At 39.6% G+C, this 24,594-nt stretch overlaps 1 protein-coding gene across 6 annotated transcripts in view; it reads right to left on the bottom strand.

Annotated features, from left to right (window-relative positions):
* Nucleotides 1-10,564: 10,564 nt before the first annotated feature.
* LOC121917328 (N(6)-adenine-specific methyltransferase METTL4-like) overlaps nt 10,565-24,594 on the bottom strand; it is a 35,777-nt gene continuing 21,747 nt past the window's right edge. For 4 of the 6 annotated variants that reach the window (XM_042443220.1, XM_042443217.1, XM_042443218.1 and 1 more), the window contains 2 exons: nt 24,330-24,424; nt 10,565-12,963 (listed from right to left, as the gene is read on the bottom strand). In XM_042443220.1, the coding sequence (XP_042299154.1) occupies nt 12,815-12,963; nt 24,330-24,424 (244 nt within the window). In that variant the 3' untranslated portion in view covers nt 10,565-12,814. Of the gene's footprint in view, nt 12,964-14,492; nt 14,562-16,035; nt 16,244-24,329; nt 24,425-24,594 lie in introns of all 6 variants that reach the window. The other 2 variants (XR_006101005.1, XR_006101004.1) reach the window with 2 other exon arrangements.

Here is a 24,594-nt window from a genome sequence, read left to right as displayed (position 1 = left end):
TACTTTCTTTAGAGGTAGGGTAAGAAATGGGTTTTCTACACAGCAGAGGTTATTTCTTCTATAAGAAACCTGTTTTGTTTTTGTTTTTTGCAGAAAATAGCAGTTTTATGTTAAAATTGTATTTTTCTCCACAGAATAATCCCTGCACACAATACTCTGGCATATTCAAAAAGAGGGAAAATACCAATAGTTGTTTCTCTCACAGCTGGGAGAAACCACTTTAATTATTCATCTTCACTTCCAAAGACAAAACGGTCAAGGAATTATATCCCTTTGTTATGGCAAGATGGTTGCAGTGAATACTAGGCTTATTAGATACCTGCTGTTTTAAACTTGAGATGTTCAGCTGTGGACTAAATTGCCTTGGAGAATGGTGGATTCCCCATTTTTGGATTACTTTAAACAGGTTGGATGGGCATCTTTCAGAGTGCTTTAGTTCCATCTTCCTGCAAGGCAGGGGGTTTGACTAGAAGGCCCTTAAGGTTCCTTCCAACTCTAAGATTCTATAATTAAAGGTATAATGTAGAAGGATTTCTTTCTCTTACCTTTGTCATAAGAATCTGTGAAGACCATGACCCGAAGAAAAATGCATTTTAGATAGACAAACCAAAAGTCCAATCCTGAGTATGTCTACACAGAGTCTGAAATGTTAGATCTGAAAATTAGAATCATACTCTAGGCTAAAGAATTTTCATTAACACATAGCATGTAGCAATAGCATGTACATTTCTATACCAGTAAACTCAGCACTCTCTAAGCAGTTTACAATCTGTAAGCTAATTGCCCCCAACAAACTGGGTACTCATTTTACTGACCTATGAAAGGTTGAAAGGCTGAGTCAACTATGGAGCTCATAACCTTGTGGCTGTAGTACCAGAATTTAACCACTGCACCACCAGGGCTCCCTATATTTTCTTGAGCAAGCCCTCCATCTTTCATTGGAGTTACACCACTGTCTCAATCAGTGATGATCCTTAGTGGCAAAGCAATGCCTTTGGCCTTAAAAGGAGAGCCTCTGGGTAGAAGAGCCAATCTTTTGGATGGGAGTCCACAAACTTCATCACAATACTTTCAGAAAAATGTTGTTGAACCAACCCATTCTACTGAAGAGACAAATTCTAAGAAGCCTGAGTTATTATGTTTAGAGGATCTCCATCCATGTTTCTATTTGTACAATTAATAAAACAACACAACAGCAGCAACAACACAGTGCTGACATTAAAACTGCAGTAAAACTCAAAAGTTACCTTAAATTCTAGTGTCAATTAAAAGCCATTATGAAAGGCTCATTTAAAAGCCCATGAAATGACTTCTCATTGTTTTGTATTATATTGGGCCCTCTGCATATAGGATATTTCTCATTTATTGTGTTTCATCATGTAATTTTTAAATTAATTATGAGGCACATTGGGTGAACAGCCTACAGAAAAAATATTTCTTCATTATAGTACTTGTGCAGATTTGCAAAGATGCAAAGCTATTTATATAAATTTCAGTGCTAGTTGAGATGTTTTCCAAAGCTGTTTATCAGAATATATTCATGGGGTGAAGAAAACATTTGTTAGCATTAACAAGTGTGTATTTGTCTTGGCCATAGGCCATAACAATAATATCAAAAGTAGTACAAATCTTGTATTTATCTGTTTTTATCACTTTTAGCCTGGAGTATGATTCCCCCAATGAACAGGCTGGTCCTATGGAGAGTTAGGCAGGCTGGAGCCCGAAGAGATCAATACACTTAGGTGAAGATAAAGCAGGATAATATTGGGATGTGTGCACATCCTTCATCAACCCAGATGTGGGGTTCCTTGACTTTCATTTTTTAAGCACTTTCCATTTAAAGTTGCATATCACTCCTAAATGCTAAACATGTATTTTCCATCTGCAAAGGTACTATACTCTTCACTACATCTTTCTTGTGTTCTGCAATTAACATGTATGATGATATGCACATACACACAAAAATCCCCATAAAAATAGGCAACTCTAGTGGGTGTTTACAACTTTTGATTTCTTAACAGACTTATACTCTCTGGGGCTGCAATTCACAATGGTCAACATGGTGTTGTGCAAATGAGAGATAAACTGCTCTAACACTATGGAACAATCTTTCTGGGGCAATCAAATTGGAGATGAAGCAGAAAGACTGTCTGCCATCTCAGCATGCAGTAATCCTCACCTTTCTGTGATAACGGAAGGCAATAAATAGCACATCAGTATCAGGAAGAAGAAATTTTTTTTAAAAACCCTAAAGTCAAACAACAACAAAAAGCACAAGGTCTTCCCCCACCTATCTAGTCTAATATGTGTATCTTGATCTTTGTATCACACACTCTCCAGTATTTCACAGATGAAAACCAGGGCATACATATCTGAGAACTTTTTATATATTTCTATATCATCAGGGTAGCTAATGATGGGATCTTGGAACTATAGCTGTAACTGGAAGCAGTAACTGGTATTTTTTTAAAAAAAAAAACTTTTCAAACTCTGCACTGAATAGCAGATAGGTCTTAACAAAACAGAATGTTGGTTAAGAATATGCATAGTAAATACCAGCAGTGCAAGGCCCTTGGCCAAAGCTCAATTCTCCAATGCATGCCTCTTTTGGCTGTTAGCCTAGATATAGCCCTGCCGTACTACCCTATGCCCTTTCCAGCATGTCTTTTGGCCTGTACTTATTTTTATTTATTTTTATTTTTAACACAGTTGAGCAATCATGGCAATCCATTAAGTTAAAAAAAAATAAAGTAAAGAAAATGGGGGGAGGGGAGGGGGAGAGAGAAAAACAGCCAGGTTTGTGGATAGCAAGGGGGAGGGTGGATGGGGAGAAGGAGCATAATCACACCCACTTACACCATGTGACTGCCAGCATCAGAACTGCTTCTGGAGGAACTTATCACATGTGCATCAACAATGGAAAGGCAGTGCAATTGGGAGGCACTGGTGGGTTTTGCCCATCAATGAGAATGAGTGCTCCAGCAACAGATGGACTAGAGACCAGCTACTCGACATACACAGCATCGTGTGATATGGTATGGCTACCCTGATGATATAGAAATGTATAAGAAGTTCTCAGATATCTATGCCCTGGTTTTCATCTGTGAAATACTGGAGAGTGTGTGATATGGTATGGCAACAGATGCTATTTTCTAATTCCATTTTTCAAGCCTCGTGTAACAAAGTGCCAAAGCTGTGCTCTAGTCCTTAGGACTGGAGCATGGCTTTGGTGTGGCTTCTGGCATCTTAGGACGCATGCATCATTTAAACAGCATACCTCCAAAGTGACCCAAAGCAGCTTTATTTTGGCCTGTCTGTACAGGCTCACAGTTTCAACAATCCCCCAGATAGACATTCTAGTTCATGGAACTGGAGCATAATAGGCCAAAACTGTACCAATATACAGTGTTATAAATGAAACAGTGACATAATGGTAAAATGAGTAAACAATGGGCCCTTGGTATTTGCTGGGGTTCGGTTCCAGGAGCCCCTATGGATACCAGAATTTGTGGATGCTCATTATGTACAATGGGATAGTGAACTAGTGTCCCTGTCAATGGCAAAATTAAGGTTTGCTGTTTTGATTTTTTAAAAAAATATATTTTTCAAGCTGTGGATGGTTGAATCCATGGATGCTGAATCTATGGACATGGCAGGCCAACTGTATATTTTCTATACCTCTATATCTTATTTAGGAAGGGCAGAATGTTAAAGTAGCTGATAGGAAGAATCTTATAAGAACATCTATGTTTTTGGTTTCAACATAATCTTTGTAAGCTAGAATGCTTGTTCATGTGACATCCATTGCAAAGCAGGCCTCAATAGTCCTAATTCTGTAAGACCAGGAAGAAACCAGTAATGTGTTATTTCCACATAGATGCAAATATAACTACTGTTTGCCTTCATTTTCAGACATTAATGCTATGAAAAATGCTAAGTGCTGTTTGCTAATCACTACCCATTGCTAACAAAGATATAAGTAATAAGAGTTTTATGATGCTTCTATTTTTTTCTTCATACTAACGCATTTATACTACAGAGGCCTGGACACATTTTACTATGTTGCCATTTTATTGATTCTTAAATAGGGAAGCTATCAGACTTCTGACTGCTTCTCATGGGGAGTCTAATCAGATTATTTGATTGTCTGGTTCATCAGAGTAGGAAATACCTAAGTGTCACAGCTGGTCTCAGACTCGACGTCTTGCGCCATGATTTTTAAATGAAAACAATTATATCTTCATTGGGGAAAATGTTATAAATGACTGGACAGTAAAAATGATCTAAGCAAAAGATAACATCCTATCATCCTTCTAGAGGGAGTCCTAGCATCTGCATTGCCTCTAAATGTATTTACAATCATTTGTCTTTTACATTTTGGTTCAAAGTGGTTTCTTTGCAACAAAGAGCTCCATAAGAATCAGACACCTAATTAGGTTGCCTGTAAAAAGCCAAGGATGACATTTCAAGAATAAGAAACAGACAAGTTCTCCATTTTAACTGAGCCCCCAACATCTGTTACTGATGTAACCTTTCCAAATGGTGCACTTGTTGCTACAAATTGCTCTGGCAATGAATTTTTTTAGGGAGGAAAATATGACATTAGTCTATTGAATTGGTTTTGTTTGCCTCTCCCTCCTTTACCATGATGCTGCTGGAGTTTTAGAGCGCCCCCTCCCCACACAAAGACAAGAATAGACAGGGTTCAGGGGGGTTCAGAAAAGGATACACTCTGATTCGGGAGAAATGCACTATTTGATTTCAAATAGTGGCTGATAAATTTATAGGGGAAGGGTTAGGGGTTCTTTGTGTTCTGTTATTGTGTGCCTTCAAGTCATTTCTGACGTATGATGATTCTAAGGTGACCTCATCATAGTGTTACATAAATAAAGGAGAAATGCACTATTTCTTTTCAAATAGTGGCTGGTGATCTTATGGGGAAAGGGTTGGAGGTTAGGAGGAGATTATGGCAGGCTGGTCTTTTTTAATAAATGAAACAGTATTAATGCTTACAGCACTACCACTTGCCTATGTGACCAAGCTTTACACCATTGCTAAGGAGACCTGGGTTCAGTTTAAGGCCCGAAACAGCTGGGCAGATGGGGGCGGCTTCTGGCCACTCCAGGGACATGGCATTTACATGATGTATGCCCCTAGAGAACCTGGAAGCTGCCCCAGGGCTGCCCTGCAGAGCCTAAGGCGGCCCAAAACCAGTTTGAAAAGGACACAATATTTTCCATTTCTTTCAGGACCACAGCAGGAGGCACCATAGGGGCCACAGCATGTGTTCACCAAGACCCTGGGAAAATTGGGCTGGGAGCAGTTTCTGGCTGCTCCTTCCTACCCATCTGCTTCACCCCTTAGACTTCAGCTCTAGGCATGCTGTATAAGGCTTCTGGGAGTTGATTCCAAAGACCTGGAGTGTTGAAAACCACTGAGCTAGTGAAACTGTGCAAGTTATTGGCCTTCTTAAGTGGAAGGACAAATTATCAATCCAGTGCCCTGGTGGTGCAGTGGTTAAATGCCTGTACTGCAGCCACTCACTCAAAGCCATAAGATCGTGAGTTCAGTACTAGCCAGGGCTCAAGCTTGACTCAGGCTTACATCTTTCTGAGGTTTCTAAAATGAGTATCCAGCTTGTTGATGGCAATTAGCTTACAGTTGTAAACCGCTTAGACCAGGGGTTAGCAACCTTTTGGAGCCGGGGGCCGGGTTGCTGTTCCTCAGACAACTGGGGGGCCGAAGCCCAAAAATAAATAATTAAATATTTTTAAAATATTAAAAAATAAAATAAACCGGGACAGATGTAGGGCAAAATTTTCAAATGGAGGACACTTTTTAAAAAAAGGTGGAGGACACGCGAAAAAATTTGCTGATTTTTTTTTTAAATGTTAAGATAAATGCATGTTTCTGAGGCTTCTATAGACAATTGCCCCACCATGCCCCTCGCACGAGAGGCCAAAGGCCCCGGCGGCAATCAGCAGCAGGACTGGGCTGGGGCCGGTCCCAAGGCCTCGCCGGGCCGCATCCGGCCCGCGGGCCGCAGGTTGCCTACCCCTGCCTTAGACACTGCTAGCTCAGTATGAAACAGTATATAAATGAAGATATTTCTTTGTGTATGGATGGAACATAATAGGGCTGATAACCCTACGATGTCTGTTCATAACAAGCACATAAAAACCCTGCAAAAGCATGGTTGAAATATCCTTCCTCCTGCTGATGGTAGGAAAGAAGTGGGTTCAGACACACACACACATCAGTCCCCTGCCCCATGTCACAACAAACTACCCACTGTTTGGCCATCCAAACATTCACCCCCCCCCCCCTAGCTTGTGAAGGGACTCTACAAGTAAAATCTGTTTACATGCTAGCTGAACATGCAGATGGTAGAGATACATGTCTTGGAAGCAGAAGGCAGGCGTAGCACAAGAAGCCTAACCACCTCTTTCACACGTTCTTTAGGGAAGAAGTAGGAAGTAATCCAAAGGCCTTTAAGGAGGCAAGTTATACCCCCTCTTATTGGCTTTTAACCCGTTCTCAGCAAAAGATCAATGCAAAGATCAGTTCACAGGCTTACCTAGTCCAGCATTTTATTCACAGAGAAGCCAAGCAGTTTTCTGTAGGAGCTTCCAATAAGGAAATGAGTGCAAATTTACCTTCCTGCTTCTGTTCCCCAGTGACTGTTATACTGAGACACATTACTGCCTTGCAGTGCACTAGAAGGCATCAGCCAGTTTGTGACTTCCTACTGTATTGAAAGTCACCTTAGAGAAAGTCAAAGAAGGCTACAGAAGCCATGTACATAAGTTAAAAGATCATTAAAATGAGTCATCATCATCATGATGATGAGTCTTCCCTGAGCACTGTGATTATAACCATGCCCACACTTCTTTCAGCATTCCATCTATTAATTGTGATTTGTGTATAACTCCCCAATTTATATTTCCTAGCTATCTCAAAATAGAGAGTAAAGATAAAGTGGAGCCTTTGTTATATACTGCAAATGTCTTGGGGAAGTTTTTCTTCTCTTTTTCAAAGTCTGCTCTTTCTTGTCATGAACATTCAGCTAGACTGCAGGCAAGGCGGTCACATAAGGACAACTGATCATACACAGGTACTTTTTTTGCATGCAATTTCACCTTCTCAAACTGGTGAGCCTCTTGGGGTTGCTGGAAGATTTCTGTGCAAGTTTAATTTGTTTGCCTCTATTAATCTATCGGTTCCAAAAATATCTCACAAAAGCATTACCAGCCATATTTTTGCTTATTAGACTATATAAAAAAGTAAAGGTCATATGCTAATTTGACATTTTAAAATCAAACTCAGTCCTTTCACGTTTAAAAAAGCTTGATTATAACATTCATTGAGATAAGCTTAACATGAGATCAGAATACATTCAAAGAATAAGTTGTCTTCTCTAATAACAAGAAAGAGCAGATGGAATATGCAAGTGGTACCTTTCTCTGATCAAACAACAGCCACATATGTGTATTTAAACAGAATTTCCAGACCAGAAAGCAAAGTTCTCACCTGGCTTGATTCCAGAATTTCCAACTGCAACAATTAAATACAGTCACCCCTCCATTTTCGCAGACTTGGAATCCACGTCCCTTGATCATTCACGGGCAGCAAATGGAGGGAGACAAAATGGGGCACGTGCTCGCAGGTGCGCACCACCATTCAAGCCAATGGGGCTTGAATATCGGCCATTTTCCATTTTCGGGGGGGGGGGGGGGTCCGGAAAGGATCCCCCCGCAAAAATGGAAGAGCGACTGTACTACCACAAATTATGTAACAGAGTAGTAACAATGTATAAAAATAGCAGGACATTTGTGCATTATCAAATTAAATTTCTTAAGATTCTGCTGCCTTCTAGCTCTTACCCTAATGAATGGAAGAATAAATTAGTTCTTTAGTTCTTATTCATTCTCCCACTTCCTTCTCCCTTTATCTCAAAAAAATGCTCCTTCCTTACCCCATCCTGTTCCTATATAGAAATATATTCCAAGACAAGAATCTTCAAATATGATGGGTACAAGAACACATGTAAGAGCCATAAAGCCTGCCTTGCCTTGTTTAAAGTCACCTGTGGGCCATCTATAGTAACATATAGGGAATGTCTACTTGAATTTGTTTGCACACAAGCTGAATCCTATTTTATCATGGTTCCTGGTTATACAAAGGGTTCTACTCATGTTGAAACAAAAACAAATAGTAGTTACCTGGAAGTAAATTCTCCTTTGTCTAACAGGGTTTGTTGTTCTGACCTCAAATTGACTGGCTTATGGAGGCCCTATCCTATGGTTTTGATGGCAAGATTTATTCAAGGGAGGTTTGGCATGTTTCCTTCTGAGGCTGAGAGAGTATGACTTGCTCATGATCACTCAGCGGGTTTCCATGAGTGAGCAGGAATGCAAACTCCAGCCTTCCAGATTCCCTTGTCCAGTTTTGAAATCACTGTACCATATTGGCTTACTCTGTAGTAATGGGTTTTACTCTGTAGTATTTAATACTACAGATTTTAAATTATAAACCAGCTTGTGAGTAAAATTTAATATATTCATATGAGTATAATTTGTGAGTATAATTTAATATTTTAAACCTATATTAATCAAACAGACTGTGCATCCATGTATGTGTTTTTCTGCAGGGTCATGAAACCCAGGCATCTGAAGCTTGGTATACATATATGCAAAGGTCACAGACACATTTCTGTATTGCTGGCAGGGTACAAAACAGAACTGAAATTCTGAAACTGTAATTGAAGAAGGCTGTTAAAGTTCACACTTTTTTAAATTCATGATTTCCTGCTCATTTAATCTCCTCATTCATGGACTAGGGAAATGACATCATAACAAGATGTTAAGTTAAGGTTTTGGTCCACTGAGTAAACAAGGTATTTTCTAGCAGTGGGGTGGTTTTTATTTTTTTTAGGCCTGATGGAGCAGGCAGCTTTTTAGCATCTTATTTTGAATTTGTGACTTCAGTATTCATTTTAGCATTAATTTTTGTGGCTTCAGCATTAATTTCTGAGGCCATGTTGTTGTGCTCTGCTCTTCAAGAATAAAGGTAACAATGCCTGAAAAACATAGTGCCCACTAAGAGCCATCTTTGAAAATAGATATAAGCACAGCTTTTAGTTAAAATTTACAGTTTCAAAATCATTTGGTTTGGTAGCAGAATATTTTTCCCTTTACAGCATGTAGGGAAAGGTATGGTGAGAGAAAACAGTTAGTGCACAACTGGAAGACCCAGTGGCATTCTGAGAGATGGATAGAACATTAAACAAAAAGTACAAATCTATTAGAGAACAAACAGACATGAGTTGTGGCTCTAAGCCTGTGTAACATCCCCATGGGGATAAGTTCCATTGAACTGATGGGATCTACATTTGGGTAAACATGCAGAGATCTAAGATGTTCAGTTATTTCAATCAAAAATTCTTCATTTATTGCAAGCCTAGTAAATGTCATCACATATGGCACCATAACCTCCATAAGCAAGAACATAAGGCCATTATTTTGTTCATCAATAGAGTGCATGGTCAGTTCTTACAAAGGGGAAGTGTGAGCAGTAGAGTCCCTCAGGAATTTGTCATGGGATCAGTGCTTTTTAACTTGTTCATAAACAATTTGGAGTTAGGTGGCCAAGTTTCCTGATGACACTAAATTATTGAAAGCTGTGAGAACAAAAATGGATTGTAAAAAGCTCCCAAGGGATATTTCAGGCAGTAAAGTGGCAAATGATATTGTGTGAACTAGCAGAAAATGATTCATATGGAGACAAAAAATCCCAACTTCGATAGGATCCTAGCTGCCCATAAAGAAATCTTGTTATTATGGTAGACAGCTTGAGGAAAATGTCTATCCATTGTGTGGCTTCTGAACAAAGACCAATTCTATGTTGAATGTTATTTCAAAAAGAACTGAAAAATGTAACTGTCAATATAATGGTGCCTTCATACAAATACTTGATGCAAGTACATTTGAAATACACAGCACAGTTCTGGTCATTATGCATAAAATGATATTGCCAAACTGGAAAAAGAGCAGAAAATAATAACTAAAATGATCAAGGGACTGGGACAATTCACCTTTGAGGAACAATTACAATATTTGGGGCTGTTTGTCTTATAAATAAAAAGCAAGTAAAGCATGTTATGATCAACATGTGTAAATTTATGCACAGTACGGTGAAAATAGGAAGTTTTTCTCTTTTTCTCATAATCCTAGAATCCTGGGTTGGTCAGTGAATCTGGATGGTGGGAGGATCAGAACAGAAAAAAAGAAAGGATTCCTTCATGTATACGTAGCAACACATAGTTAAACTGTGGGATTGTCACAAGATAGCATTATGATGGCTTAAAAAGGGAACCGGATGAATTCATGGACAGTGGGGGCCATGAGTGGCTACTTATCAGGATTCCTATTATTACCATTATCTCAGGAGGACTGTCTTTATATCAGTTGCTGGAGGATGCTTTTGCACTCATGCCCTGATAGTGGCTTGCCATAGACAACTGATAGTACATTATGTGAACAGAAAGTTGGACCAGATAGACCATCAGTCTGGCTCTCTTTATGTTCTTAAAACAATCATCAATAATAATTAAAAATTATTTATATTTTCCCGCCTCTCCCAAGGTGGATTGAGGCAGGATTACAAACCAATAAAATACATACAAAACACATCAATAAAATACAATAACAATAATTATTCCATTAAAACTATCTCGCCGTCTGTAGCAATGATAAGATTATATTATGGTCAAGAAGTTGAGTGATATCTCCTACATGAGGTCAGGTGGGTAAGCTCGCCAGAAGAGATCTGTCTTAAGTGCCTTCTTAAATGCCTCCAAAGAGGCAGTATGGCAGATCTCTACCAGGACGCCATTCCACAGTTTCAGAGCAGCTACTGTGAAAGCTTGTTGGGAAGTCGATACAAGTCTGGTTGACTGATTTTCTAACAGATTCTTCCCAGTTGTTCTGAGAGCATGGGACGAATTATGTAGGGAGAGGCGTTCCCACAAGTAACTCGGGCCCAAGCCATGTAGAGCTTTAAAGGTAATGACCAATAATTTATACTGCAAAACCAGCACTCAGCTAGGAAAAAGCCCCACTTAATTCAGCAGGATTCAGTTCTACAGGACCAGCATAGCACACTATTTCCTTCTATGTTGTGTTTGCATGGGAGGAGGAATCTAACCAAAATGAAAAAGGCGTTGTTTAAGCTTTGTTATTATCACTGGGGGGAAAAAACAAGAACCCACTTTAAATCAAACAAATATTCTACTTGAGAAAAAGAGAGGCCTGTAAATAATGTATCATGAAAAAATATTTCTGAAATTGATTTTTTTAATATTAAAGTACAAAAAAAACCTCTACTTGTGAACATCCAGGGCTTGTTTAAAAATTTAACAGCATACCAAGCAATCCAGAGTTTATCTAATTTGTAGGAGACCAAAATTTATTCTGTCTGCACTCTTTGAAATAATAGTTATTCCTTGGAATATCCTATCTTTAAATTTCACATGCAAACATGTGGTAATTTTAATTAGAGCATTTTTAAAGCAAACCCTAAGGGGAGGAGAGCATACATAGTTCATCATTTTGAAAAATAATTTAATTACTGCAGTAAGCATTGTAAAAGATATTTTTAAAGAAAAACACACATCAGAAGAATATACATTCTAAGAAATTAAAATCCTGTACATTAGCAAGGAAAGAATTATTCAACTATAGGGATTAATCTGAATATTGATCCAGTTGGAGTTAATCATGATGCAATTCCATTGCAACCAATAAACCAAATTCTTCATGACTGTTGTTTTCAATGTGACATACTCATGTCTGATGTCAGCTTGAAAATCATTGTAGTCAGCAATTATTTGACATCTTAGAAGCAACAACTCCCAACTTAAAGCTTCCAGGCTTTTGTTAAAAATAAACTAAATGTAAAAATAATAAAAATGAGCTAAATAAGCTATAAAATAAATGTAAAAAATAAGGTGAGCCTTTAATTTAAAAAAAAACCAATTTTAAAAGGGTTAGCATATAATATTTAAAAGGGTATAAGGGGATGTCCCCAGCATGGCAGTTATGCAACTTCCAATTCTGATTATACCCTCTAGGTATTTCAAATATATAAAGGGATAATATATTGTTTGGCATTTTGGAGTCTAGAGGTGTATGTATGGCTGCCAATATTTAACTTGGAATAATATGTGCAGCAGGACTGGAGCTGTTATCCAATACATACACTCCTTTCTCTCCAGGACTTTACAAGGCACTGTGATTCACCTACCAGCTATCCTGGACCACTGTACATAGTTATTATTCAGACATATTCATGTACAACATTTGTCAGAACATTAGAGTGCAGCTGTGTGTTAGAAATTATCTAATTTCTAGCACATTATATCTAAATATGACCTGCACATTTAAAAATACATACACATCCTCTTCTCTCACATTCATCTACACATCACTTTATAACTGCTCTATGGAAAGATCCACACATGATACATTCTAAGTTACAGACAATGAATCCATTTCAAAGGACATGACCATTTCTTAAGGGCTGCTATTTATATAGTGGTCCAAATGACTGGTTTGCACATGATGACTGAAAGTAGAGGATGTATATGGATCCAGATGCAAAAACTATTTGAAGGTATCGGAAACATTTCACAACCATCATACTGATATCTTGTTCATTCATGTGCTTTCCAAATGGAGCATTAGCATAAAAGATAAAGTTCTGGAAAAAACAAACAAACAAGCCTACCACAATCAAAAAATTAATCTAAGTTTAATTAATCAGTCTTATTCTGCAAAGGAGTGAAGTAATCCATATGCTGAAATCTGAGAACTTCATTGCCCCAACTGGTCCATCCAGGCTGCAAATTCCGAGCAAACAGCTCCAGACATTCTACCTCTGGATTGGCATATTCTTTCAGAATCTCTGAAGAGAAAAAATGAGGGTAAAAATATTAACAATGAAGATGGTGATGAAGAAATAAAAAAGCTATTGCTTTAACAGCCTCTAAGCTATTGGATGATGGGGAAAATCAAATGTTTCATTTTAAAAAGGAGAAACAATAAATCAATTTCAAGGCTTTTATCAGCCAGTTTTACTATCTATAGTCAGAAAAGTATATGAAATACATGATCTTGAGAGTATGAACATACAAAGTTTCCATCTACTCTGATTTATTGGTATTCACTCAAAGCCACAGAATGATAATTTCAGCACCTCCACAAATAGCCATTAAGTTGTCCCCATCAATATCCCTTGATGGGGACTGCTAAATTTGTGGACAGTTATATTTATGTTTAAAATTTTACTTCTTGGAATTCAATGTATAAGCTTAAAAACAACAGTGCCAGGTATCAATTGATTTTACTGATCAGTTCCAGGTTATAATGTTTTCAGCCCATGCCTATGGATGCCTACTCAGAATAAAGTCCCACTCATTCAAATGGGAATTAAATTGGCATTGTGCCAATTTACAGCTTCATACTTGCAGGCTTAGAAGTGTGGGCCAAATCACAACAAATCTGTGGTTTACATTTGAAGATCATGCTTAAATAATTAGTTTACAGATGGTTTACAGATGGCTGAAATAATTCCTTCACAGAATTCCTTCCTAGGACTTCAGGAAAATGCTATTAGGCAAATCATTACAGTTTGAAGGCATAGACTTCAGAGTTTGAACCAGGGACAAATGGTTAGCCGCTGTGGAAAAGAATGCCATACTAGATAGGTCTTTGCCTGATCCAGCACAGTTGTTCTTGCAATCTTACAGTTCTAGAGTGATTTCAGCCATGCAGTCTCTGAGCATTTTGACAACAATTCAACAAACTCTCCAAAAGAAATCACTTTCAATTTTCAGATGCAATGCAATAACATCTATAGGTCCAGGGATTTATCAATTCTGTACTGACCTAGCAGGGGTTACTGTGCTTCTTAGCCTTCAAGTGAACTCAAAATACAGCTACATAAATTTCACTGACTAGAAATGCATACTTCAGCACTGCTTCTTGTGCCTTAATAAGGCAGTTCTGACTTATTATACCAGAACAGGAATGAAAACAGGATAAAAATGCTTGAAATGAAAATAAATACAGATTAAAACTAGTTCTGGTTCATCAGAAGCTGGAGTTTTACTTGCTCCTTATTTATAAATCCATACCAAGATGTGTCGAAGAATGGTTATTTAGGTTTACACTGGAATTCAACTATTTCAAAACTGTTGAGACTTTAGCAGAAACTGAGAATGTCTACCCACTGTTCACAAAGTGTCAATTAATTAAATCTTGTTCAGCATGTAAATCAGTGTCACCCCACCAATGGTAAACATGACCCCTTGTTCCAAACACCTTTGCTTATTGCTTGAAGTATCATTTCTGGAAAGTTTAGCAAGAAACACATATGATAGACATAAAAAGACTAAGAAACATTGTAAAATTAAAAAAACTGTGGTAACTCACTTCAAGCTTATTCAGGGAAGTAACAATGGCTGGAAAAATTGCCTGAAATTCAGCCCAATATATTTTCCACTGGAAGAACATCCACAAGTACTATTGGTGTCAACACTGCCACTACCCTGTCCACATACTTGCTTTCCTCAAAATGCCTCTACCAAAGTTTGCTTCTTTATCATCCAAACTTTAACAATTTTTAAAAACAGTTTGACTTCATTGCTACCACCACTGTAAACAGAAACACAGAAACTTCTTTAGACAGCTATTGCTGTAACATAAAATGCCAGTGTTGCTCATTTATCTTGTGCTGGAAAGGGGAATCTCTTCAGCAAGAAGGCTGCTAGACAATTTAATAAAATGTAACATTTGCACAAGTCTTAGCAGACTTAGGAGAACTTGCACATAATAATTTCAGAGGTGGCTTCCCACCCCTGTTCTGAGATGCTGCTTTTGCTGATGTTGCCCCTCCCAACCATGATACCATGCAGCAACTCTGCTCTCATCTCTTCAAAGCCTAGAAGCCTACTAGCCTTTTGAAATGAAAGAGGGAGAGGGAGAAAGACAGATAACAAGTGACACTGGCAAACATCTCAGTGCAGCTGTTTCATATAGGGCAGTACTAAAGTGTCCACACATACTTCTACAATTTTTTCCATTGGAAAAAGGAATAGCCATTCATATACACAAGTGTCAGAGTGCCACACAGTTTCTTATACTAGTACTTGATGAGGCATTCTGTGATAAGGCAAGCAAAATACTGGGCAAGTACAAGGCTATTCCTTTATGAGAATAATTTTTATTAAGTAAGCCATCCTTTTTGGATCTGTATTAAGTATAAATTTCCACAAGGCCACACTTATTACTATGGTATATTATTTTCCACTTGATGCATAATAAACACACCAAGTTTGTATTAAACATGCCAGGTATGTGTTTCAGTCTTATTTCTTTTAAACAAAGGAGCAACTTATGAGGTTGTAGGGAAAGTTGCAGTGTTCTTTTCTTTTTTGCAGTTCTCCCATCTGCATCCTGTACCAAAGTGGATTTGAATGGGAGTCCAAAGTGCTTTTGGCTTGGTTTTCAAATATGTGTACTGTATTTTAATCATGAATTGCAAATTATCTGTTCTAAGAGGGCTACAATGTGATTTTTCAATATGGATAATTATAGAAATTGCAATGCACAATAAACTCCTGATACAGCAAAACATGTATGTAAACAAGTTGGTAAATAATTAATTAAAACTTAAAGCCAGTAATGTTCTTTCTGGATAGTAAAAGTTTAGCCACCTTATTAATGGATGTTCTTATATACTGAAAATATTTATGTTCCATTCTTATAAAAAATAATGCTCAGAATGAATTCTGAGGTTCAAATAGGTTCCACCTTAGGGTCACCAGTAAGAAATAACTTGAACGCATAGAACAACAACAGCAACAGAATGAACTACAACTAAAATCCATTGATATATCATTAAATATTTCATATCATCTTATGTGCTGATTTAAAGAGACTAATCTTACAAATGTTCAGTAAAAAAAAGACCTACCCAAATATCTGAAGATACTAGGTGTTCAGTATCAAGATGAAGTGATGTTTCTCAACATTTAAGGTAATAGTCCTATGCATATTTTGTTGTTGTTGTTGTTGTTGTTGTTAAGCGCCTTTAAGTCAACTCCTACTTACAGTGACTCTAAGGCAAAGTATCATCATTCCAAACAGGGTAACTGTAACCACTGGCAGCAATACCAGACAATCTGCAGCAGAGAGAGATCAAGTGAGAAACAGCATAGCATGAAATGAGGAATAGGGCCATTCCACCTTTCCTCTTTATCCCCCTTTTATTGTCTTTTTAGATTGTAAGCCCATTGGCAGGGATTGCCTTTTTAAAGAACAAATGTATGTAAACAATGCAGAGAGCTTGTCTGGTTGAGTTTTGAAGTAGAGTAGACCTTTAGCAAAGAGTCTCAAAGATTAAAACACTGCTGAAAATTTGTTAAAGGACTAACAAATTCATTATGACAGGAGGTTCCACAGACCATTATCCACCCCATTAGATGGATGAAATATTATGTTGAGCTACATGTTTCTATGGGAAGTGTCTTTTCCTTCTCCAACATGAATTAGAACCAGCAGGGGGGGAAACCTGCTGTAATCTAAACTGAATATTGGTTTCCATATTTACAGAGAATAGCTTAAATACAGTTAGAAAGACACATCAAAGTTGTGAGCATTAAACATAGAACATGTATCGTTAGAAACTCCTAGAGTTAAGTGCACTGCAGGAAACAAAATGTCTATTTTTGATTACTTGCTTTAATTTGCAAATTCCTCTTACTGCAGAGAAATAAATTGTTATAATCAGTCACTAAATGGCTACATACACATCAACACTACTCTGCAAATGCAACAAGAAATAAAACACAAAGGAAAAATGCTAATATCACTACACTGGTAGCTTTCTAAAAACAAAGCATAAATGTATGTAGCTGACTGGGATTTCCTGTGATCATTCCAACTTTTCACTCATTTTTCATATTGTTCAAAATAGGGTAGGAATTTGGAACCACTTCCCTCTACTGGCAAATCTAGATATATATTTTTCATGATTACACATACTTTATTTTTCTACAGCAACTGACATGGTTATGAAATATACTCACAGACTCTATTCTGGAGATTATTTGTTTGAACTTTGTTTCTTAGTTTTCTATGCACTCTTTGGAAACAGTGGTTTGCCAGATTTTGAGATAAAGATATGAAGTGTGGAAAGAGGAACGTTGGGTACTTACCGTGACACGTTCATTTCCTGCAGAGAAGGGTCCTGGCATCCTGTAATCTGGGTTTAGCTCCTCTTATTTGTCCTGTAGGCAGGGACAATAAACAAAAGACCGGCCCCTATATAGGGAGGAGCTAGCCCCCCTGAGCCTCAGTCAATAACAAGCCAAGCGACTAGTAAGGTAATCAAGGAACTGAACTTTAGTAACATCAGCTAAGGGTTAACTAGAACACCTTAGAAAAAACTAGTCCAAGAACAAACAAGAACTCAGAAAAACCAATCCAGCAACAAGAAGAAGAACAAGGCAGGTCCACCAACAGGCAGGTAGGGTCGGAGGCCGCAGGCAGCACCCGGGTGGGCAGGATGCCAGGACCCTTCTCTGCAGGAAATGAACGTGTCACGGTAAGTACCCAACGTTCCTTTTCCCAGCAGAGAGGGTCCTGTCCTCCTGTAATCTGGGATTTACAAAAGCCCTCTCGAACTGGGAGGGAGGTGCTGCTAGGAGACTGTGGCCCCCGACACAATCTGTTGGAGGAACCTCCTTTCAAATGATGCCTCAGCGGACTGAGACACGTCCAGTTTGTAATGTCTTATGAAGGTCGAAGGCGACTTCCATGTGGCCACCCTGCAAATATCTGACAGGGAGACGCTAGTTGTCAAGGCCGCAGAGGTAGATGTACTCCAGGTTGAGTGCACCATCAACCCCTTGGGTGGAGTGAGATCAAGAGTTCAGTAGCTCTTTTGAAGACAAGACCTGATTCACCTAATCAGAGTCGAGACTGGTACCTTGCACCCCAAAGAGCCCAGGTGAAAGGAAAAGAACATCTCAGATGACCTTAAGGTTGAAGTCGTCTTGATGTAGATTTTGAGGGCTCTGCACACATCCAATGTGTGCCAGGTCTTTTCCAAGTCCTTCTTAGGATCAGGGCAGAATGAAGGCAGGAGAATGTCCTGTGACACCTGAAAGGCTGAGTTGACCCTAGGCACGAAGGTAGGGTCTGGATGAAGGCACACTGAGACAGGCCTAAAAATACACAAGTCTTTACGTACCGACCGGGCCCCAGCTCTGACACCCGTCTGGCGGAGGGAATGGCCGTGAGGAAGATGACCTTGATGGAGAGGTGTTTGAGGAAAGCCTCCCAAAGGGACTTGATCAGCCCAACCGTCAGAGCCTTTAAGACCGTGTTCACATCCCAAGATGGAAAACGATGTCTGGTGGGCAGGTCCTGTTGGAAACTCCCCTCAACAGCCTCTTAATGTGAGGATGGCTGCCATTCTAGCTGCTCTCGTATGGAGCAGAAACGACATGATGGCAGACACCTGCCTTATAACCATGTTGGGTCAAGTCTCTTCTTAATGTCATCTTGGATGGACTATAGCAGGTCAGCCACTGAAAACCTGAAGCAGTTGATGAGAACTTGCCTAAACAGTGGATTATGTGATCAATCAGAATAGAACCTGATCTAATCTGGATCTATGGCAGCTTCCACCCGATCACTGATCACCTTGTCAACTGGTTATAGCAATGAAGGTGATATTAAGGTGATTTCATTTGTAGCAATTAAGACTTACCACTCTGAAAGAGGAATGTTAATGTCTGACCTCCAATTAAAATTTTAAAACAATGTGCAGTTCCTTACTGGAACATCTGTGAACCTGTATAAAATAAGACTAATCCCATGGTTAGGCAAAGAAGACACTGGATTAACCTTTATCTCGCAGACATTGGTGAGTCCATGCAGAAGCGTGGAGGCACTCTGTGTTAACAGGGCATGTGGTCAGAATTAAGTCTGAATTCTTTTGAGGATGAACTTGTCTAGAGACTTCAAAAATCATCCCAATTTCATGTAGCAGACTATCATCAACCTGTATGAAGGCTGAGGGGTCTCGCGGCTAAATGAACTGCTGATTAAGGAGTCATGAAATGGGAACAGGGGGCTTGGCAAGGATAGCCCTCTGGTATCTAATTTCGAGGAGAGAATTTTCTCCACAAAAGGGATCTGTCAAAGGAACACAAACCTAAATTTTAAATAGTATAGTGGGCCCTAGATATGGAGTTGGATTTAGGACTTTGCATGGATACCAAATCCATGGAAGCTCAAGGCACATAAAATATAATGGCATAGTAAAATGGAGTCTCCTATATAAAATAGTAAAATCATAGTTTGATGTGTTGTATTGTTGTTTTGTTTGTTTTTTGGAATATATATATATATATATATATATATATATATATATATATATATATAGAAGCTGTGGGCATATAGGTGGCTGGTGTAAGTCTCTATATGGAGCTGTATGGTATATTAAATCTGAGCATTTTGCTAGCAGAAAACAAGGCATAGGCACTAGGAAGTCCGTTTTTCCAGCCCCAAAAGGTAGTAAACAATGGTGTTGTTTGGACCAGACCATGCCATGAAAACCCAATCAGGGATAAGACACTCACCCACACAGCAGCTAACCTTATAACCATAAAATCATAGAATCATGGAGTTGGATGAGACCACAAGGGCCATCAAGTCCAACCCCCTGCCATGTAGGAAATCACAATCAAAGCATGCCCAACAATATGCAAAGGAATCTTATAGCACCCTGAGACCACTAAAGAAAAGAGATTAGCAGCATGAACCTTCATGGCCTTGAGCCCAATCCATCATATGCATGATAGATCCTGTTACAATAGGCTTTCCAAGCCAGGCAGCAGTTGAATGGCAAGCCCATCAGCAGGCATTCTTATTTAAAATTTAACAATCTAGACAAGGTAAGAGGCAATTGTGATTTTTGTGGCAGACCCCTCAGGGCTCTGTAGGATGTCTGAATGGGATTTGAAGCAACCCCTTAGTAGAGAAACCTGATTATATTGTTTTAAAACACTCATGGAGGAAGGGGAGTTTCTCCCCCCATGGAGAGGAGTCTGTTTGTTTTTGATAAGAATTTTTCTTAACCCCCTGTATTAGTGAGAACCATCTCATGGAAGAAACTGTATTTTTTTAGTTTCTTCCATTTAACAGACATCTCTCCAAGAAAGAAGGGAAGGCAAGGGGAGCCACATCTTTTGAGGCTAGCTGACTGAGGTTCACTGTGTTTTATAACAGGAACATAATCCTTTTGCCACTAAAATGGAGTTTGGTTGGTCACCTTAATCCAATATATCTATCACCTCATATGAGATGTTACCAAAGATCCTCAATGTATGTAAGCACTAGAGGTCTGCTGAGTGACCAGAGACCTTGTCCTTGCTTGAGTCACCCTGTTTATTAGCATTTAAATGAATTTGTATTGTTAAAGCTTATGCTCTTAATGAAAAGTGCTATGGCTGATAACAGCTTGCACAAAGGAGGTAGAACCATGTGCTCATCCTATGTCTTTGGCTGTTCCACCTAAGGCAAAAAAGGCTCTGGACCTAATGGAGACAGTGATGGAGGCCCATGAGGAGGCAAGAAAAGTCACCATGTGGCTTTATGGCTAGCCCCTCCCTTGAAGAATTAGTTTCCAGGCATCTTCTCTGGCCTGGAAAAAGGAGAGGGGGGTGAGCAGAAACAGCACAACTCAAACCTCATGTGCTAACATTAATAAAATGAACACCAGAAAGGTTAACCAGTATCTCTTCTAAATCTGAGCCCACAGCCCTGTTGATGTGGGGGCTCTCTCTTCCTTTATTTGCCCCATCAAGGGAGGCTGCCTGGGCAGTGGCTTATTCCAAGCACTGAGGAAACTGCTCTTAAGTTAGCAGTGACTGAAGACCATTGCTAATCATGGGTAGATAGCTGCATATGGCCTGTAGTGTAGCCCTGATGCTCACAGGGCACTTTGTTTTATTTATGTTTAAAACAGCCCCAACTTCAAGCTGGGGTTTACAGCTTAGCCCTTTTAATTTCAGGCAGACTTTATAGTAACCTGGCTGCATGATACAAGCTAGCTTGGTCCTCAACTCCCTCCCACTTGCATAGGTAGCTGGGAAGGGCAGAGGTACTGCTGTGGGCCATGGCTCTACATTTACCTGAGGTAAGTCTGTGTCTTGAGAAAGGATAATCTCTGATGGAAAGGAGAGGCCAAGCGCTCAAGCTTTTCTCTCAAGAGTGCCACGGTTTGGGGCAGCCAAACACAATTGGGGGTGAAGGGAACTCTCCACCCATGATATCCACAAATGGTTTACCCCTTTTTGTTGTTGTAATTTTTGGGGAGGGAACACAGGAGGATTTGTATCCATGTGGTCTCTCAAAGAATCCTTGGGTTGGAAGAGATCCCAAGGGCCATCCAGTCCAACCCCATTCTGCCATGCAGGAACTCTCAATCAAAGCATTCCCAATAGATGGCCCTCCAGCCTCTGTTTAGAAGTGGGTGGCAGAGGCCATGCTCTCTCAGGGGTGGACATGAAGCCATTTTGTGATTTTTTGTGGGATGCTCTGTGGCAGCCAAGAAAGACCATTTTAGAGTTGGAAGCTTCAGCCCCTGCTGGGCCAAGTCCAGCTTCCTTTACAGCCATGTGTCTGTGCAACACAGAGGAGAAATCCTCTGCCTCCTTACACACCATCTCATTATAAGAATTCAAAAGGAATGTGCAGGAGCCCTGGCAACACCACCATGTGTTTCCCAGTCTGCAAAAGGATCCCCCACACCTGTTAGGGTCCTGGGTGCCATTGGGGCCAGAGATGGGAAGGAAGGAGGAGACCAAGGGTTAATGTCCCCATCTACCCTCCTGGCAGAGTCCCAAACCTTATGCTAGGCATACTGCCTGCAATGGCCATGGCAGAGGCCTCATGGCAATGCCTGCCCTGAGCGAGGGCATTAGATCTGGCAAAGGTTCTTTGGTGGCTAGAGAGAGAGGGCCCCTGGTACTCACCTTTCTCCTGTGACTTCTGGCTGGCTTGCCTCTCTGACCTTGGCCATTTCAGGCTGGGCAGAGGTGATGCAGAGAAATCCTTTGCCATGGCTTTTGGCTGGCCTGTCCTCTGAACTCTGGCTGGGCAGAGATGCTGAGGAGGGAAGTTTCCATGACTTCTGGCCAGTTTCCTCACTGATCCCTGGCCTTAAACAGGCTGGGCAGAGGTGATGTGGAGAAACAGAGACATGGAGGGGATACCCCTCACCATCTCTTCCCACGGCTCCCATGTGCTGCAATGCTGTTTGCAGAAATCTCCTGTGCTCCCACCATGAAAGGGGGCAGCTTTGGAGGAGAGGGAGAGTCATTGGCAAAGCCAAGACCTTTCTCCAATCCTGGGAGCCCTTGCCATTTTAAGTCTTCTTCATGCTTCCAAGGCTGTAGCGCAGAAGCTGCAGAGCAACAGCAAACACATCCCAATGGGTCTCCCTCTGAAGCCAGCTCCCTATGTTGAGCTGGCAGACCCTGAGCTAGGGAAGCCTGGGTTAAGGATGGCCCTTCACCCATGCTCTCAGGGTCCTCTGCCATAGCCACCACCAAGGAAGGAGGGAAAGGCAGGAGAGAGGAGAAGAAGGCCAAGAAAACTCTCAAACCGCTTTCGTAGAAAGGAAAAACTTTGCTGGCTCGAAGAGAACATCCTGCTAGGAGCATAGGCAGGAACAAGACTGAGGCTCAGGGGGGCTAGCTCCTCCCTATATAGGGGCCGGTCTTTTGTTTATTGTCCCTGCCTACAGGACAAATAAGAGGAGCTAAACCCAGATTACAGGAGGACAGGACCCTCTCTGCTGGGAAATATAACATCTACCAGGTTCCTTTTCCCAAAGATTGTGTTCATTAAGATTGTGTTCGTTTTTTTTTTAAAGAAAGAGGGAAAATTCTTGCTGATGTCATCTAGCCTTGCCAATTCAGCAATCATCATGGTGCTTCTTCATTAACAGTGTTTTATTTTGCTTAATTGTTTTTATTTTTCCTCAGAACTAAATGACAAGTGCTCTTCATAACCTTTTCTTATAACCTTGAAAGTCATGAAGTTTGTTCTAAACAGAGTAGGGGTGGCTTAACAGGACTGTGGTCATAATAATTTTTGTATGGAAGGCATTTCTTGTCCGTAACTATCTTCTCATCTTTTCATGTTCTTTATAATAATGTGGAGAATGGAGATATCATTTTTTTATATAATTACATTTTGTGCATTAGCTTCTCTTTGCTTTCTTTAAAAGCTGCAACTCAAGAAGGTGTTCTTTTTAAAAGGAATAGTTGAAAAGATATCTCTCTCCTTCTTGACTGGTAATTGTTCACTAGGTACACAGTATTATGAAAGCATAAGTGAATCTATTTTTCTCAAAGTCATTTATATGTACTGTAGAAATAAGAAATCTTATCCTATGCTTTTTACAAACTTATTATCTTAATCTTATAAAGTCCTACTGTAATTAAAATAATTTTCTGCAGAAACCATGTGTGAATTTTGTGTAGAATCAGGCCTGAACTACAAAGATTCTTGTCAGTCCACAATTCTTCTCATCAGGGTTTCTCAACATGCAAAAACATGATTTCAACCATTTTTTGAATATTTTTGAGTATTCTTTCCATGTTTGCCATTCTCTTCCACTTTTCCATATTTCTGTTACAAGGAAGCACTGCTTCTTCTATACAATATCCTGTGATCGGTCTAAATGTATTCATCATGACAGAAGTTTTAATCTTTTGAATACTTATAGATCAGTTATAGTTATGAAATAGATATGACTCAAATATGGATCAGGATCAGCATCTTAAGTTATACCAGATAGATCCTGTAACCAAATGCTACCTGTTAGAATTTCTGTAACTGTAACTAATGTGCACAGACCTTTAGCTGAAACACTCAAGTGCAACTTGCCAGGAAAGGCATTGGGTATGATCTGATAGTCAACTAATTCTTGAAGATCAAACTCCTTTTAAAAGTAGCTATAGCAACTGCAAACCATAAAGCAGCAAATTAGATAGCCACTGTGATCTAGCTAAGAAGTGTGAAATGCAAATTGAATTCTATAGTAAGTTCCTTCTAATGTCAGAGGAAAGGTCTTGTCCATCAGAAACTAACATTACAGATAAATGAACAAAAGTACTCAACTCAATCAGTGAAAGCATCGATCCCTACAAAAATATGCTGGTTTACAGAACTTTTTCAAGAACATACCTGCAAGAGGGGGTTTATGTGAGTGAAGGGTGCAGGGTACACTGACAATTAATTTTTGAGCTGGAATTGGTGGAAGCTCTTTACCTTCTGAGATCCTGTTGTATAAATGAAAAAAAAGGTGAGAGCTCTCAAATAAGAAACACAAATACCTTGATAGAAAAACTGATGCTTTCATAGGTGTGTTCCTGCCCCCAAACCTCAACACAAGATGATAATGATGATGATGATGATGATGATGATGATGATGATGATGATGATGATGATG

Source organism: Sceloporus undulatus, unplaced genomic scaffold (genome assembly GCF_019175285.1).
Source record: "Sceloporus undulatus isolate JIND9_A2432 ecotype Alabama unplaced genomic scaffold, SceUnd_v1.1 scaffold_15, whole genome shotgun sequence".
In the NCBI taxonomy this organism is placed as follows: Eukaryota; Metazoa; Chordata; class Lepidosauria; order Squamata; family Phrynosomatidae; genus Sceloporus; species Sceloporus undulatus.
This window is presented reverse-complemented; position numbering and strand designations above follow the sequence as displayed.